This window comes from Pseudopipra pipra, chromosome 9 (assembly GCF_036250125.1).
Source record: "Pseudopipra pipra isolate bDixPip1 chromosome 9, bDixPip1.hap1, whole genome shotgun sequence".
NCBI classification, from domain to species: Eukaryota; Metazoa; Chordata; class Aves; order Passeriformes; family Pipridae; genus Pseudopipra; species Pseudopipra pipra.
The window spans coordinates 6,622,456-6,639,780 of record NC_087557.1 but is presented as its reverse complement, the minus strand read 5'-3'; the positions used below and the strand labels follow the sequence as shown (position 1 = coordinate 6,639,780).

Genomic DNA, 17,325 nt, shown 5'->3' with positions numbered 1-17,325 from the left:
CTCCCGCCTCCCCCGGCCCACGTGACCGTGGGCACGTGACGGCCCCCGTGCGCCGGCGGCCATGGCGACCTACGTGAGCGAGCTGGAGGCGGCCAAGAAGAGCCTGAGCGAGGCGCTGGGCGAGAACGTGAAGCAGTGAGTGCCCCTCTGGCAGCGGGGAGGTTGTGGGGGAGCTACGGCGACGGGCCTCGCCCGGCTGGGTCGGACCTGAGCGCTGCGCGGCCCGTGCGGAACCGCAGCGCTCGCGGGGCTGGGAACAGCGCTTTTCCTCCTGTGCCTGCTCTTTCCCCTGGAGGTGTTTAAGGAAGGGCGCTTGGTGCCATGCTGTGGTCGGTGTAGTGGTTGTTCGCTCGTAGGTTGGACACGGTGATCTTTTCCAGACCAGTTGATGGTGTGATTCCCTGCTCTTCCCCAGGTACTGGGCCAACCTGAAGCTCTGGTTCAAGCAGAAGATCAGCAAGGAGGAGTTTGACCTGGAAGCGCGCAGGCTCCTCACCCAGGATAACGGTGAGAAGCCCCCTGGTGTTTCTTTCCCTGCCTGGCCCGGGGGAGCTCCTCCCTGCGGCACGATGCTTCCCGAACAGGGAAAGTGCTGGGAGGGAAACAGGAATGGCCAGGGCTCCGGTAGCAGTGGCGTTACAAAGCTGGAGGTGCCCTGGCACTGACAGACAATTTGGCCTTGTGTAAATATGGTGAAAAGGTAAAAAAAAAAGATGTTCCACCAACTAAAAAGCCACATGTCCTGTGGAGTCCCAGTGCTTTCCGTACTTTCCCTTTGATTAGGACTGAACTGGTGGTGTGGCTGAAGTGCGGGAGGGAATCCCAGATTCACCTGGGTGAGTTTGCAGCTGGCAGGTCCTCCCTGGCCTTTAGGGGTGGCAGGTGGGAGTGCTGAAGGGTGACATTCCTTCATCCTCACCTCAGGTCTGCAAGCATTGGGTGGGCATTGCCGAAGTCATTGTGGGGGGGTCCTGGCTTCTACATTCTTGATCCCTGCAGGGAAGATAAGGTGTTTGGGATGCTCAGGCTCCAAAGAGGATCCTGTAACCTCTGATCCTACCTATGAAATTTGCCTTCACTTTTTATAGTGCACAATTACTCTGTTTCAGTAACTCTCTGCAAGGAAATTGCCTTTTATCTAGAACGTATTTGACTTGACTTCAGCTTCCTGGGGCTGGCTTTTCCTAGTGGATTTTCTAGCAAAGCCAAGAGCCCTGCAGCCAGGTGTCTGCACTGCAGGAGGGGCAGCTGCTCCTCCTTTGACTGGCAGAATGCACCCAGTGTTTCATGCAGTGTGCTGTAGTACTGGGTTTGAGCGTGTGGAACACTGAGAAGCCACACAATTGTTGCCGTGCTGTGTGTAGTATCAGTAGCATTTTTGTTGGTGTCCTACTAGCAGATTCCAGGTCCAGCAGAAAAAAAACTCTCAAAACTACTTTTTGTGTTGAAAGTTGTGTCTTTGTAGCACTGTGGGGAGAACACAACTGTGGAGAAGCTTAGGGAGGTACTTTAGGATGGCTTTGAGGGGATGCCTCTGGGCACTGATGTGTTGCTAATGGGCTTTCTCTCTCTACACAGTCCACTCCCACAATGATTTCCTCCTGGCTATTCTTACCCGATGCCAGATCCTGGTTTCTGCACCAGGTAAGTGTCAAAAAGCCTCATTAAACACTCGGTGTGTGCCCTATGTGTGTTTGGTGGGATTGTACAGAGTACTCCGATTTTCTGAGCCTTAATATTCCTGGGGTTTTTGCCAGACAGGCAAAAGGGTAGCAAAGTAGTGATCCAGCTGATTTCAGCAGAGGTGCTTTCATGACTAAGCTGTGTGTGCTTGGTTAGAGCTGACACTGGATGGCCTGAGATAAGCTGGTTTGATTTCTGGATTAGGTGTCTGCTGGGGACTGAAGAGGAAAGGGAGATGCAGCATTCTCTTTGATCTGCTTTGCTTACTGCTTTCTCTCTCCTCTGAACTTTGTTCTTCTCATTGCTGGGGGTATAATTTTGGAGAACTGGATATTCCTGACTGATCTTGATTCCAAGTGCTTATTTGATAGAAAAACGCTTGCTGTGAGCATTGACTGAGCTATGGCCAATTAACCCAACCTTCTGCAGATAGTTAACATTTTAACTCTGTGAGCATCTAGAGTAACATTTTAACTTTGTAACTAGAATGGCTTTCCTCAAGGCTGCAAAGTAAGTTTTGTTTGGTTTTCAAAAGAACTCTCAACCCAGAGATGTGATAGCAGGGCAGTTGAGCTGCAATGCAAGATATGAAACTGCTGTGTAGTAAGAGAGAAAATTGTTACAGCTCTCATAGCCTGAGACCTTAGAGATGAGTTTTTTGAGAAGAGAGATTACCAGTTTCTATGATACCTGCTGTAGCTAGAGGAAGGAAAAACTGAAAAAATTATGGATACCCACAGCTGGTCCTTAATTATACCATCTGTGCTAATTAAATGCTAACCTTCCCCACCTCCAAACTTGCTTTGTTTGTTCTTGATTGAACTTTGTGAACCTTGTGAGTCCCAGACTTGTTCCCTTTGGGGGTCTGTACTCATGTAAATCAGAAGGCTTATGTCTAAATCTTGCTGCTTCTTGCTTTTGTCTTGGAATGCTTGCAGCTGGATTATAAAAAGAAAGCACAAGAAGAGTGATTGGAGGAGCTGAGTTTAAATGAGGAGGGGGAGGGAGGGAGTACTTGCGTTCTCTTATGTCAGCGCTGAGGTGCTGTGAGTGTTGGGGTAGAGATCATAACTCAGAGGTCTTGTTTCTGAGTGGCAGTGCTCAAGTGAGAGCCCATTGCCATGTGACTGAGGTTGGGGTTGTTTTTTCCTGTGTGCCTACTCTGTGCTTAACTGTATTGAATGTCCTTTGTTTCTTTATCCGGTCAGTTGTCATGGCAGCTCTTTTGCAGCTCTCTGGTCAGGATTTGTCAGCAAACTCTCCCAGGTGTCCCCTTTTTCAAGGCTGTTTAGGAATGTGTTAAAGGCAGGAGCCCCAGCACAAAGCACGGTGCTACTCCACAGGTACCTTCCATATGCTCATTATTTCCTGCCAGACCCTTTTTAATTGCAAGTCCTTGTGAGGTCTTTTCCTCTTGTCCCATTGCAGCTTTCTCTCTTCAGGAGCCCTTGAAGAACCCTCTTCATAGTGGTTCAACAGGTCAGTGACAGCATGTAGTGGTGTGCCAGCTGGCCAGGGTCCTTCCTGAGGGTGGGCTAGTCACCTGCAGGGCTTCCATGCAGGCCTTGGTTGTCTCTGTGTCCACAGGTTGCACAAGCCAGCTTGAAATAAGTCAGTTTAATAGTTTGTGGGTGTTCTTAAAGACGTGGTTTAGTGCTCTGGAGTTAACAATCCCTTCTAGAACCTCTATTTTTGCTCTTCTCAGATCATTGCAGAGTTTGCCAGCTATTTGGGACCTAATCTGTACTGAGACACCTCTCTTTGGGCTGCTGACTGGTAGATCTGTTACAGGCAAACTTTTCTTGCCTGTCAGCTGTGTGTAGTGTAGTGGATTTTATATGCAAGCCCAGGAAAGTGCAGTACAAGTAGTGTTAATGTCTAGATTTCTTCTTCCCCTAGATGTCAGTCTGACACCTGCTATTTTTGTGTTATGGTTTGTGTGGTTTTTCCTCTCTTTTTTTTTTTTTTTTTTGGTCCACATGAGAACGGAAAGCTAACAAGCTTTTGTCTCCACTGCTGTCTTTTGGGTAGAAGGTGTTTATTCATGATTCATGGAAACAAGTAGCTGTAAAGAAGTGTGTTTGCACTTGGCATGCCCTCACAAGGGCTGCTGATGCATGTACTTTCCACCTTCGTGTGGCAGAGACAAAGGGAAAGAACCATCCTTAAGATGTTGTTTTGTATTAAAAGACTAATTATATGGTCAGTCTTAAAAGTATACTTGATATTGTGGCATTTGGAATAGGAAACCTTGGGGAAGATATTTTTAATGAGTGATTACAGTGTATGTTGAACCATGCTAACAAATCTACCTGATGCCAGTTTTGCTGCCTCTGATAGTAGTGGCTCCACCTGAGATTTAGGGGAGCACTTGGTGAATGTGACCCTTTCTGAGAACACTTTGCATTTCCCCCTCTCATCTGCTTTGGCTGGTGGTCACGCAAACTTCAAATCCCAGTTCCACAGCTTGTATGGCATGGGATGTTTAGGACTTGGTGGTGGAGAGGAAGTGCATTATCTATTCTGATGTGAAGGATGACCAGTTGTTTAAATTGCTGTTGGGCTCCCAGTGAGGACACAGCAGGATCCTGAGCTATCCTATTTCTGACTCCTCTGCCCTTTTGAAAAATGGGTGGTGTTGTTCCCTCTGACAGCCATGTTTATGAAGACACCCTTAAATACTGGAGTGGCACCAAGCTGTAGCATAGGTGGGAAGCTGTGAAAGTGCCTGAAGAGAGGAATTTCCCAGAAACATGCTATCCAAAATACTAGAGTGATGTTAGCTGGCTATACCAGCCTGAGTGGGGTGGCACACTCCCCAGTATAAGAAAATTGTTTTCTTTGGTATTCTTATTTTCAGAAGTGCTTTTCTGACCTTTTACATCTGGGTGTCATGGTGTAACCCCAGCAGCTCAGCCTCACAGAGCCTCTTGCTCCAACCGATGGGAGGGGGAGAAAATCAGGAGGGTGAAAGTGAGAAAACTCGTGGGTTGAGGTGAAGGGAGTTTAGTAGGTAAAGCAAAAGCCATGCATGCCAGCAAAGCAAACCATGGAATTCATTCACCCCTGCCCATGGGCAGGCAGATGTTCAGCCATCTCCAGTACAGCTGGGCTCCATCACACGTAACAGTGACTTGGGAACACAAATGCCATCACTCTGAATGTCCCCCCGCTTCCTTCCGCTTCCCCCAGCTTTATATGTTGAGCATGATGCCACATGGAGTGGAATATCCCTTGGATCAGTTGGGGTCAGCTCTCCTGGCTGTGTCCCCTCCCAGCTTTTTGTGCACCCCCAGCCCCCTCACTGGTGGGGTGGTGTGAGAGGCACAACAGACCTTGGCTCTGTGCAAGTCCTGCACAGCAGTAGCAAAAACACTCCTGTGTTATCAACACTGTTCTCAGCACAAATCCAAAACACAGCCCCATACAAGCTGCTATGGAAAAAAATAACTTTATTCCAGCCTGAATCTGCACACTGGGACTTTTTTTCCCCCAAAAAATTCCATCAAGAGGAATTCCAGTTTAAATCCTTTCTTGACGTTGCACGGACTTGCTCACTAAGCTTATCTTGTTTGTTGGACAGTTGCAAGCACTCAGGTTAATACTATTTCTTGAGTTAATGTGTATCTAGCTTTGAACTGTTACTTCTTTTCTTAGCTAAATGTTAATAAAATTGAGACAATTGCAAGCACTTGAGTTAATGATGTAAGGGTTTAATTTATTTACTATGATCTGGAGCCAATTAAAAAGAGGTGGTTCGGTGACTTAGAACTTGTGCTGGAATAACAGGACCACAATAAAGTATTTATAATATATACAGTATATACAATATATATTACAATATATACAATAAAGTATCACTTTATTGTATCACAATAAAGTGATACAATAAAGGCTTGTCCACAGACTTTGCTTGAAGGGCTTCCAGCTGTGAGGTGGAATCAGGTTCCCTGTGTTTCTACTTCTCTCCAGAGAGCTAAGAAGGGAGAAAAAGGAAGAAAATGGGAGTGTGAGTTGTTGGCAGAGGAGGGTCAGCAGAATATCTGACCCAGAATATCAGTGGAATATTTAACCAAACCCTCGTCCCTGCAAGATTAAAACAAACAAACAACCCCCTCCCTCAACTGAAGATCAAATGAACAAGGGTGGGAAATGCACGTTTCCTGGGCCTGGCTGCTTTTCTTTGTAGTGACTTTCTCAGTGTCTTTGTCCTTTTCTCGTGCTGGTGCAGCACACTGGGAAAATCTGACACGCTCTGGACTGGCTGTTGCCATCGTGATGGTGCTGTGCAGACGAGGCAGCTCTTAGAAACACGTTCTTATCTGTGGCTGATCTTTGAAGGCAGAGCAGCAGACATTGCTGTGGCTTGTTAAGGTCTGATTCCTTTGCTAGCAAGGTTAAATAAAAGATGCTGATATCTCTGAAGTTTCATGCCTGAGCTGGCCCAGCCTGTCATTTGTGGCCAGGAAGGCAAGTACTGGTTTTCTTAGAATGCTACAGGGAAATTTTGCTTTCTTCATCTAGTGCAGGTCAGGCTTGGTAATATGAAAACCTGGAAAAGGAGCTGAAAAAATTCTGCTCTGGGTTCATTATAGTGGGAAATAAGAGATCGTATCTCACCTTCTCATTGCTCTAAACTTAGCCTGGCTAAGTTCTTGTTAATTGTGCAGGTTGAGTATCAATTAATTGCATCTTTCAGCTCTACTGTGAAAGCCTAACATTTAGTTGCCATTTAGTATAAAAGCTATTGTATTATTTTTTTAAAAAAAGTATTTTAAAAGTTTGGGCATGGCTGTAAACTATTAATCTGTAATAACTGCTAGATAAAATGGTGTTTGCTATTTCCACCTCCATCTGTTGCACTTTCTCTGGTCACACAGCAGAGGATACTGTCACAAGTGGTGCTGTGAAGGAGCTGTGTGAGACTTCTGACAAGGAGGAAGGGTCTGGGGTGGAGTGACATTGTGAGCTAGAGGTGTGCTTTTATTGAAAGCTCTGGAATGGGACAGGTAATTTCAGTGTCTGTCCTTAACACATCTAATCCACCCTGGCTAGAAGAGGTCTGAGCTGCTATGGAGAAGAGGAGAAAGAAAGGACTCACCTGTAAAGAACAAAACATCTTCTGAGAGAAATGGCATTATTATGTTAAATCATAAGATTTAAGCCCCGAGATCTTGATGACAGGCAAGTGTGTTCCTTGAGATTATTGTCCATGGTGCTTTCACTTGTCCCCTCATTAGGGCCTCACCTGTGATGCAGTGATGAGTAGTGACACCAGCTTTATGATTTTTGGAGAGTTTTTATTTATTATCTTTTAATTTCTTATGATAGACCAGTGGATTTTGACAACAGTGTTTGTAGCCTAGTAATTTTCACCCATCTAATAGGATGTAGCTAAACTTCTTGGTAAACTTTTTTTTATATAGGGAGAATGTGCCATCTCTATTTATGTAGGTCATGTCTAATTCCTTCTTAGCAGCTGACCATTAAAAAACTTTACCTGGATCCTCTAGTTTAGTCAGACCCTTAGTCATGTGTTAATTTTTTTTTTTCATGGTAGAGAACGCTGTGCTTGTTCTCCAGCTGTGAGTGTGGGAAGTTCCCCATAGCCAAGGACTTCTGGCCAGCCTCATTCCCTATAAACACGACCGTAGTATAAGTGTATTTATGAGTTCCTGATTACAGCAAGATAAACACAGTTCCCGATTACAGCAAGTTAAACGTGGCTGGAAGAGCTGAGGGTAATCACACAGACTGGTGTGAAGCTGGTGTGAGCCGTGGTAGCAGCAGAGAACCAGAACTGTCAACTCAGCCTGGCAGCAGAGCTCTGGCCTCCCCTTCGGAGGTGACTGAAGCACTGAAGAGCAGAGTTGCTCTGGAGGTAAACAGGGAGGTAAACAGGGACTCGGCACAGGGCATGCTCTGCTCCGGAGGAAAAGGGTGCTCCCTCGTGGTGCAAAACCAAGGGAGGAGGATACTGAAGAGACAAAGCAGACACTTCCTCTGTAGCCACGAGAGGGCTCTCCAGTCTCTGAGTTGCACTTGTTCAGTGTCAGCAAGTGCACGCACATCCAGTGCAACGCTCTCTTTAAACACCGGTGTTCCTGAAGGAACTAATTGTTCACAGATGCTGTCAGCAGGAAGTTTGCTTGGCTGTCCTTGCTGAGAGCTGTGTGATTATCAGGATGTGATTTGGCTTACTGTAGGTGTAGCTGTAGCTGTCAGACAGCATATGGTGTGGGCTTTTGAGCAGTCCCTTCAATGTGATGTGACCAAATGTATTTATTTATTGGTACTAAACAGTAGTCTCTTTTTCAGCTCTTTGCCAGTTTTGTTCAGTCACAAGCTCCTGGGCTCACTGGCCTGTGCAGTTCTTCCCCTTGGTGTAACAGAACAAGCAGCTGTGATGTTTAATAAGGGTCGATGACAAAGCTTGCTGAAGCAGATGGAGAACTGGGGAGCTGGACAGCTCAGTCCAGATGTTTAGCATCTGACATGATCCAGGAGCTGGTGGGAAGAGAATCCTCCTCCCGGCAAGCTCTTAATTACCTTCCTGATTGAACAAATGGCTTATCCCTTCCTTTTGGCTTTCTTTGGAGGCTGTGCTTATCTCTCTCCTTCCAGCATGGGTTTTATGTGGTGTGCGGACAGAAATTTCTACTTAAGTGGTGGGTCATGAGTGGGTAAAAGCTAGCAGAGGGCTGACAACAGCAGGGAAGGGCTGCCAAAAGTGTTCTCCCCCCAGAAGACCTTCCTCTGAGCTATGGCTGTTGATTTTGATTTGAGGCTTAGCTAGGGGCCAAATGTTAAGGTTTTTCCTGTGTGGACAGTTTTGTCCTGGTCCTAAATCAGCAACATCAATAGAGTGGTTCTTTTTCTTTTCAATTTGTAGAAGGTGCCGGATCCCTGCCATGGCCAGGTGGCTCTGCAACTAAACCTGGAAAACCAAAGGGAAAGAAAAAGATTTCTTCGGTTCGCCAGAAGTTTGATGTAAGTGCCTGTGGTTCTCTTTACACATCTGCTGAATTCTTAAAGCAAGTGGTTTCCTATTTATTCAGGCAGTCAGGCAGAGTTCTGTGATTAGCTCTGCTGTCCGAAATGTTAGAAGTAAGATAGTTGTTGGGTGGAATGTTTGTAGAAGGTCAAACTGTTTCAGGGTAGAAAATGCCTTGCAAAGATGCTGTCCTGTGGTGGGTGGCACAGAAATGCTCAAGATGCAGTTGACTTTGCAGCAAAGGCTCTGTATGTCCATCCAGTACTGACACACACCTGTTCTGCAGTTTCTGTGCTGCCAGACCGGAGTGGAGGGCACCTGGTGTGACAGATTTGGGATGGGGCACTGTCTTCAACAAGCAGGGTTTGATAAGGTGGTTCAAACTGAATGAAAAGTGTGTTGAAAGGAAGAGTGTCTGTCTCTTATTGAGCCAGATTTATTGGGTAACTGAGCACATCTGATCTGGTTCAGTTCTCTGGCAAGCAGAAAACTTAACAAAGCAGAAAAGACCCCCAACCCCCAAGTTTTTCTTGAGGGTTTATTCAGCTGGATTATGATTGGATGTATGCCAATGCTATTGCAAAGAAAGAAGGGGCTGGGAATAGGGGAGAAAAGTGAGCATATGAAACCTCCTGTTCCTATGCTGAGAGAGGTGAGCTTGGCTCAGCCAAGTGGATACTGCCCTTCTAGGGACTATAATTAGGCACTGTGTATGTGTGCTTCAGAGACTAGTGTTCCAGAGGGATGTGAGTCCAGCTGAAGGCTCATTGTATTTAAAAACTGTGGAAATACTTTGCAGTGCTCAGAGCTGTGACCTGAATTCTGATGGCAGGCTGTTATCTTTCTGTCTTAAAATTTCACTGTAACTTTTCAGTAGCAAGTAAATGAGAGTTTGAGAAGCAAGTTGTGATGTAGTGGAATGTATTTACTCAATACCCCTATGATACAGCAGATTTCTAGTGTGTGTTTATACACGTGTTCAGGAATGCTTGGCACTAAGTACTGTGTTTAGTGTATGTTGTGATGAACAGGCTTGTGTGTTACTAGTGGAATTCCTAAGTAGTGTGAACTTGGAAGTGCCTTGATATTTCCTAATGTTTCCCTTACTGGTCAGAATAACAGCTGTGAACGACCACAGGTTCATTCCAGTTGCTTTCTGCTCTCCCAGACCACATTCTCTTGAGAGTGGCTTACATTTTGAAGGTCCTTTTGGGCATGTGGCTTTCCTGTAATGAAACCATAAGTCTTCAGAATCATGGGGAGGGAAATCTGCTTTCACATCAGTAGTGGGTGGATTGGTTTTTCACTCTGAGTTAAATGCCGCACTGTCCTTTGACTAAAGCAGCCCATCTTTCTCCCCTGAAACTAAGATGTGAGAGATCCATTTTGCTGTATATTCATTGTTCATATTTACAGTATGTGTTTGTCCTGGTGCCCCATAAGAGCCCTGTAGCAATCTCCATTCCAGAGCCACTGGATCTGTGACTTGGAGAGTAGAGGGACAGGAGTTGTGGGGAGTACATGATAAGCCTTGTTCCCTTGTGGGTTAAGGCCAAGCACATATATGGGCTCAAGGATCAATTATTCCCATCTGCTAAGGAGCCACCACAGGCACTCAGAGCTTGAGACACAATGCAGCAGGGGATTTGTTCTAGATACATGTGGCCTGGGAAATGGGGGTTGCCACCTTGTGGTATGGATTCCTGTTCTGTGGTGGGTTTTTTTCCCTGAATAACAGAGTCAGTTCTGAAAAATAGTCATAATCCATCTCAGAATCAGTGGCTGCTTAGTAACACAGCTCTGCTTAGAGTAGTGAAAGTGCACAGGAAAACTAGATTATGAATTTCAGAACTGGAATTGGGCTAAGTTTAAAGCTTTAGAGGATGTAAGAATCAATCACAAATCTAGGATCATGGTTTTTAATCTTGATGTAAACTGTATGAAAATACACCCTTTTGTACAAGGAATTACTAAATAGATGAAAACACTTCAGCCTAGAAGGAGGTGTCTGAGAGATGTGAAAGTCCACTCACTGGCCTGGATAGCATGAAAGGAGGTAAGGACAGTGGCTGACTACATTTTTGGGACTTTCAGGAGAGTAAAATGAATCTGGCAGGTGGAAGGTGCAGAGCAGACCAGGGCAGGTGACTGTTCATGTGTTGTGTTTTTACACTGTAGAATTTCTTGCTGCAGTATGTTGTGGATACCCAAAGTTTAGGTGGTTTGGGGTGCTGCTGGGCAAGTTCATGGTCTAAGGACACTAACACTGACTTAGAAACTTCTTTAGTCACGAATCAGTGGGGGTTGGGAGAGTGTTCTCGGAAGTAGTATTGCTCTGCAGTACATTTTTATAGGTATATGCTTTCTGACTGGAGAAGGGTCTGAATGAATATTATCTTACGCTTTAACGCTGTGTCCATGACAGCACCGGTTCCAGCCTCAGAATCCGCTGTCGGGAGCCCAGCAGTTTGTGGCAAAGGATCCTCAGGAGGATGACGATTTGAAGCTGTGTTCTCACACCATGATGCTTCCCACACGTGGGCAGTTAGAAGGAAGGATGATTGTAACTGCATATGAGCACGGGCTGGACAATGTCACGGAGGAGGCGGTGACCGCGGTTGTTTATGCTGTGGAGGTGAGGCCGGGCTGGGCAGGGCAGCAGTGGTGGTCTCCTGACACCTGCAGCACAAGGCTCTGTTTGCACTTTGGGGTGGGGGGTGCCTCAATGTGAGGAGAAAACCTGCTTCTCCGACTGTTCTTTAATTGCCTGTTTGCCTCAGAGTTAGGATTAAAAGTCTTCCAGATTTGTGGTGTCCTAGAAGTCTTGGACGTCTGCCTGCAAGTGTTAATTTTGAAGTACTTGTACGTGAAGAACTCCAGGCGTGCTTAAGTAACTGTTTTGGAAAATGCTGTTCCTGTCACTTAAAAGAAGGGACAGAATGGGAGTGCCAGTTGGAACAATTCTATAAAAAGTAATCCATTGCAGGCACAAGTGTCTGGCCTGGATGTGAAGCGACAGGATCGGGTGATACCTGTAGGTGAAGCACCTGCTGGTCTTGGCCATCAGTGGTGCATCACTTGGCCTATCCCAGGAATGACACAGCCACTGCTTGGAGCGTTGGTGTGTGAATGGTTTTCTACACATGGGATGTGGAGGCCAACCTGAATTCCCCCTCTGGCAGTGAGGCCAAATTAAGAAGTTGTCTGCTTGTTTCTTCAGACCGTTGCTTCTCCAGCACTTCTCAGGCTAGTGAAAAAGCCTGAGTGTGGTGGCTTTTCACTGTTGTTTCAGGGCCTGTATTTCAGTTCAAGTGTAACATCTAGTGTCAATTATGAAGTCTTAACCTTTTATCAGAGGGATCAGAGGTTGGGAATTTCCTAGCATTTAAGAAACCCCTTTGACATTTGAAGCAGCACATCATGTATTAAAGTACAGTTCATAGGCTGATGCTTACAGTACTCCCACAAACATACTGTAACCTGTCCACATACTGGTTCCCTTCCATCTTTAGGTCCCTATGGTCATAGCAGCACTATTTCTGTCTTGTCAGTTGGTGAGGCATTTCTAGCCATGATAATGGCTAGAATAAGATTGTCTTCTGTTGCAGAACCATCTTAAGGACATTCTGACATCCGTGATATCCAGGCGGAAAGCCTATCGTCTGAGGGATGGCCATTTCAAGTACGCCTTTGGAAGCAATGTCAACCCTCAACCATATCTGAAGAACAGTGTTGTTGCTTATAACAATTTAATTGAGTGGTAAGGAGCTAATTTAAATGGATTTTGCTAGTCCTGAAGTCACTCCATGGTTCAGTTTCTCCTTTTACTTAGTAGGATGTGTTAATGGTGTTTAACTTTCACACACTAGGAAGGTATGGCATGGCATGGCATGGAGGACTGTACAGCTAAACAGGGAGGGAGAATATGGGGATTTCTCAGCAGTGGACTTTAGGATGGTGTTAGGTCTCTCTTCCTTACCTGGACTTGTCCATCAGTTTATTTATTATTGCTTTTTGGAAACTTTAATAACAGAGGAATTCTGCTGCTCTTAGGGAAACTGCCCCTGGGCAGAAGAGCTCTGCTTTTGGGGGGGCACAGCTGTTGTTGAAATGTCAGTGAGAACCTGCAGCACACTGCCATCCTGTCACTCCTGCATCCAAATGTATTTATGGTTCCTTGGCATGACTTTCCAGTTAGCAGAGCTTCAGGGTCATTGTGTTTGGAGTCTCAATGTCAAACAGCTTGTGCTGTGCATCTGACAGCATGTGTGTGTATGAGAAGGCAGTTGTGTTTGTCTGTGGCAACTTCCAGCAGTTGACAGGAGGTTGTGAGTGCTTTAAAGTGTGATTATAACACTGCAAACAACTCTGCCTAATGGCCAATGTTTCAATTTAATGTTGTGTGTGCCTTAATTTTTATGCTGGGTAAAAACTGTTGGCTGTAAATAACAAAAGTTGCACAATGGAGATCAGTTAAGCAGGGTTGAGGCATGTTGAGGATCAGTCTGTGCTGTTTCTATTAAACTGGAATTTCAAATAAATTTTTATTAGAGCTGAAAGAACTTTATGTACACATGGTTTAAGTCAACTGACACAGAAAAACAAGCCCTGGGGCCAGGCCCCTGCTGCGTGACTCCCAAAGCTGGTGGTGTTTTGGTGACTGGAATGTTTTCCTGCCTGCTCTGCCCCCAGCCCTCCGAGCAGCGCGACACCCTCAGCTGGTCAGAGCCTGACCCCGCAGCCCCCTCCTGACGATGCTGAGCAGCAGGCAGCCCTGCTCCTGGCCTGCTCTGGGGACACCCTGCCAGCCTCCCTCCCGCCAGTCAACATGTACGACCTTTTCGAGGCCTTACAGGTGAGCTGATTTCTCCTCCTGTAGTCTCTTTCCCTCTGAGATTTACAATTCCTTGCCTTTGATTTGTTCCCACTCTTAGGTGTTGGGTAACATAGTCAGCTCATGGTTTAATGCCTCTTCTGCTCCCCTTGGTCAGAGGGCTGATGAGGAGATCCTTGTCTCACACCTCTGCAGCAAGACCGCAGTGATTATATCAGAACTGATCTAGACAGATTTTGACAGTGCTGCAGCAAAATAACTTGCCTGGCATTTCCCTTCTTACTCCTTATGTTCTACCTGGGTACTTAGAAGAATATTTGGTCCTGGCATGCAGGCTCCTGCAGTGGGTTAGCTATGATCACTCTAACCATATCTGAGGTAGGCTGGGTGGATTCTTCAGTGGAGATTTATGCCCATGATTCCCTCCTGCTCTGGCAGCTCTGGGGACATCGAGACTGCTTTGAATATCTAAAATTCACTGTGAGAAATTCCGCCTTGATGATCTCTGCTGTTGTGAACAGGCCTTGGCATTTTGTCTCACAGCTGTGAAGACAGATCATGGAACTGTAATCAAGCATTCATCTCATGTTTAGTCAGCTAGAATTGTTGTTTCTAAGGGTTTGATGACAAATTACTGATTGTCATCCCAAGAGCCAATTTCCTTACCATGCTGCTCCCTTCCAAAGTGGTGTGACAGGTGGTTGTGCTGTGGTGGCTGCTGTGGCAGTGCTGGCAGGAAGCAGCTCTCCGTGTGAGACAGCCTGCATTCCCACTCTGCAGGGCTGGCACTCGGAGCATCCTGTGGTAGAGGGAGGTTATTCCCTGGGCAACATAAGGAAATGTGTATGGAAGCATGAAACATGTTGTCTTCTAACATGTGTTTCCAGGTGCACAAAGAAGTTATTCCTGCACACACTGTCTATGCTCTAAACATCGAGAGAATCGTCATGAAACTCTGGCATCCAAACCATGAGGAGCTACAGCAGGATAAGATCCATCGGCAGCGCCTGGCAGCAAAGGAGGGCCTTCTCCTCTGCTAGAGCTGGGCAGCTGTGTCAGCCCTCAAGTGGCTGCAGCCCTTCCTGGGACTTGTCATTCGGATGCTTCTTACAAACCCATGTCAGCATTTCAAGGATGACATAAGTTATGAGTCAGCTTTTCCTATGGAAATATGACTGAGTTGTGGGACACTTTCTCTGCTTCCTCAGAGTCATGTGCCATGGAGTACTTGAAGCAATCCCACTGAATTGGAAAGAAGCAGCAAGATATTTGTTTGCAAAGACTGTTTTTAGTAAAAATAAATGTGAGTGGAAAAAGTTGGTTTTAAATGAAGTGTGTTTTTGTTTTCTTTTGTGAGTGCGAGGAATCTGTCTCCTTGCCCTCCCCTCTCAGGTAGTTTCTCTCCTGAGCTTGCACTCCAGGGGCCTTGTCCAGCTTCTGTTGCACCTGGTGGGTTCCTTTTCATTTAACTGGTAACAGGGTGGGCTCTTGTGAAGACGAGCAACTCTGTAAGCTGACATTGTTTCTTTTCTGCCAGGGGAACTTCTGGTTAGAAACTGAGAAAACAAGGCAAAATAGGAAAGGTCCTTTCTAGCCTGTCTCTCCCCAGTTATAAAAACACACAATAAAATCAGACTTGTGAGTAATGTTTTCCTACCAGCCTAGTCCTTGACTCACCCCTGCTTTGTAGTACTGATCAGATGTTCAGGAGTTGTTGGACCTGTGATGAGAGGCACCTTCTGTGCTGTCAGTACAGGTAATGATGGAGCCATCCCAGCAGGCAGCTTGACTGTCCCTGAGGTGGGACAGCAGCTCCCAAATACATACACCAATTCACTGTCTTGGTGTTGGAGACACCTTGGATTTGCAGCCTAAACAAATCTCTCATATTACTTCTTTGTAAAAATATGCAGCCTTGTATTACTTCATCATAAAATTATGCAGCTTTACACTTTGTGTAAAAGGAGAAATTCCACCTGCTGGGTTTAAGGTGTATTCCTGAGTCAGCTGTGGGAACAGGCTTATTATAACATGAGAATCTATTAAAATGTCTTAATTACTACATGACCTGTTTTTAACTTCACAGGTGGAGGTACCTGCTGAAGTATGGCTTTACTTATTGTGCCTCCAGACAGTGGAACTGAAACAGCTTCTGCTGGGGAATATGAAAGGGGAAGCTCATAGCTCCACACCATTATAATTTTCCTGTTTGGAATATATTTAATTAGGAGAGCTTCATATTCCCGCACAGTTTCCTTCTCTGCTGCACCCCCAGGATTGAAGAGAGTGCAGGTTCCTGGTGTTTCTTTCCAGTTGTTATTTCATAACCTTCTTTCTTGATCTCCGTGACTGTTCATATAGGACCAGCATTGTAATGAGGAGCTGTGCAGCTGTCACTGTGTTCCTGGCTTTCCTGCATCCCCTTGTGGGACGTGCTGTGGAGTTAGGCATAGCAAGAGGCAATGTCTGGGCAGGTATTGGTGGCTCTCTTCATGAGAAGAATTATGAAGAAGTGGGAAAGACAACAACAGAGAACTGCAGGGCCTGGCAGGATGACAGCAGTTGTACTTGCAGGTCATGTCTCTTAAGGTCTGGCAACGTGTGGATAAAGAGGGGAGTGGGATAGAGAAGATGGAAGATTTCTTTTGGTCTTCTTCTTTCAATTGCTTTGTTTTTCTGTATTTAACCACACATAGCTGTTCATGGTGAGCCCTGGCTTAAAAGTTGACCCCAGTGGCTTTTATATGACGGTTTTTAAAAGCAATGTTGAACCTGAGTAATGGGTGAGATCACCAAGCTACCCAAAACACAGACTGTGGGGCGTGGGAGGGAGATTTCCCAGATAATTGTTATGCTTCTGGTGTAAAATGAAAGCATTAAATTTGTTTGCTAGAAACTTTGGGGCAGCTCTGAGGATTTCAGATCTGAAGAAAACACATAGCCTCCAACAGCATCACAGGCGAGTTCTGAAACAAAATGCTAATATGGCACCAGAAGTGCCTCTCTCCTGTTTGCTTGTGCTGGTTTGTGTATTCTGAAGAGCCAAGTCATCTATTCCACACTAAAAAAATGGGTTACTCTGTACACCTGCTAGACAAAGGCTTGAATAAGGAAATCACGTCAGCTCCATTTCAGAGATAGAAAACTGAAAGGCACAAGTTCTAGAAGCACCTTCCCAGAAAGTGTGAGAGTTCTCATGGGAAGTGGTTCTTCGCAGGCTTCTCGGGTCATGGAGCTGGAAGGGATGGCTGGGGGCTGCTTTGTCCACCCCCTGCTGAAAGAAGGGTCAAGTTCAAAGTTATAGTGGGTTCTTTTCAGAGAAGTGGTGTCACTTCCAGTGACACTTCACAGTGTCACTGTGCTGACAGTGAATGTTATCCTTGCATAATTTCTCATGTTGTGCCTGTTGCCTTTCAGCTTTTCCTATGTGTCTCTCCATCAGAGAGTAGCAGATAACAGTAGTATCTCCCTTTAACTTCTCTCCAGCCTGAACAAACCTGGTGCTCTCAGCTTCTCCTTGAACATTGTGTGCCACAGCCCAAACCATCTCCTTATTACTGCAGTCTGATGTCATCAGAGAGGAGAGGACTGAAGGGACCATCATGGGCTTTTTTGCACAGCAGCAGAGTTAACAAAGTGTGCAGAGTCACAGGCACCAGTGCCTGCCTGCCTCAGGTGTCCAGAGGTCTTTGTTCACACTGAAATCAGGGCACCTCAGCTGCCTTAGGGCTTTGCATCTTCTGCCAAGCCCTGTCAAGTGTCCTGGACATCCCCACGCAGGTGTGGCTCCAGTGGGGTTGTGTAGCAAAGACAG

At 45.9% G+C, this 17,325-nt stretch overlaps 1 protein-coding gene across 1 annotated transcript; it reads left to right on the top strand.

The window, feature by feature from the left end:
- The first annotated feature begins 1 nt into the window (after nucleotide 1).
- TADA1 (transcriptional adaptor 1) lies at nucleotides 2–14,839 on the top strand. The gene is made up of 8 exons (XM_064664360.1): nucleotides 2–135; nucleotides 416–507; nucleotides 1,579–1,644; nucleotides 8,576–8,673; nucleotides 11,103–11,312; nucleotides 12,286–12,437; nucleotides 13,370–13,532; nucleotides 14,399–14,839. Exons 1-8 carry the CDS (start codon nucleotides 62–64, stop codon nucleotides 14,549–14,551), a joined length of 1,008 nt encoding a protein of 335 aa, XP_064520430.1. The 5' UTR covers nucleotides 2–61; the 3' UTR covers nucleotides 14,552–14,839.
- Nucleotides 14,840–17,325: the final 2,486 nt, after the last annotated feature.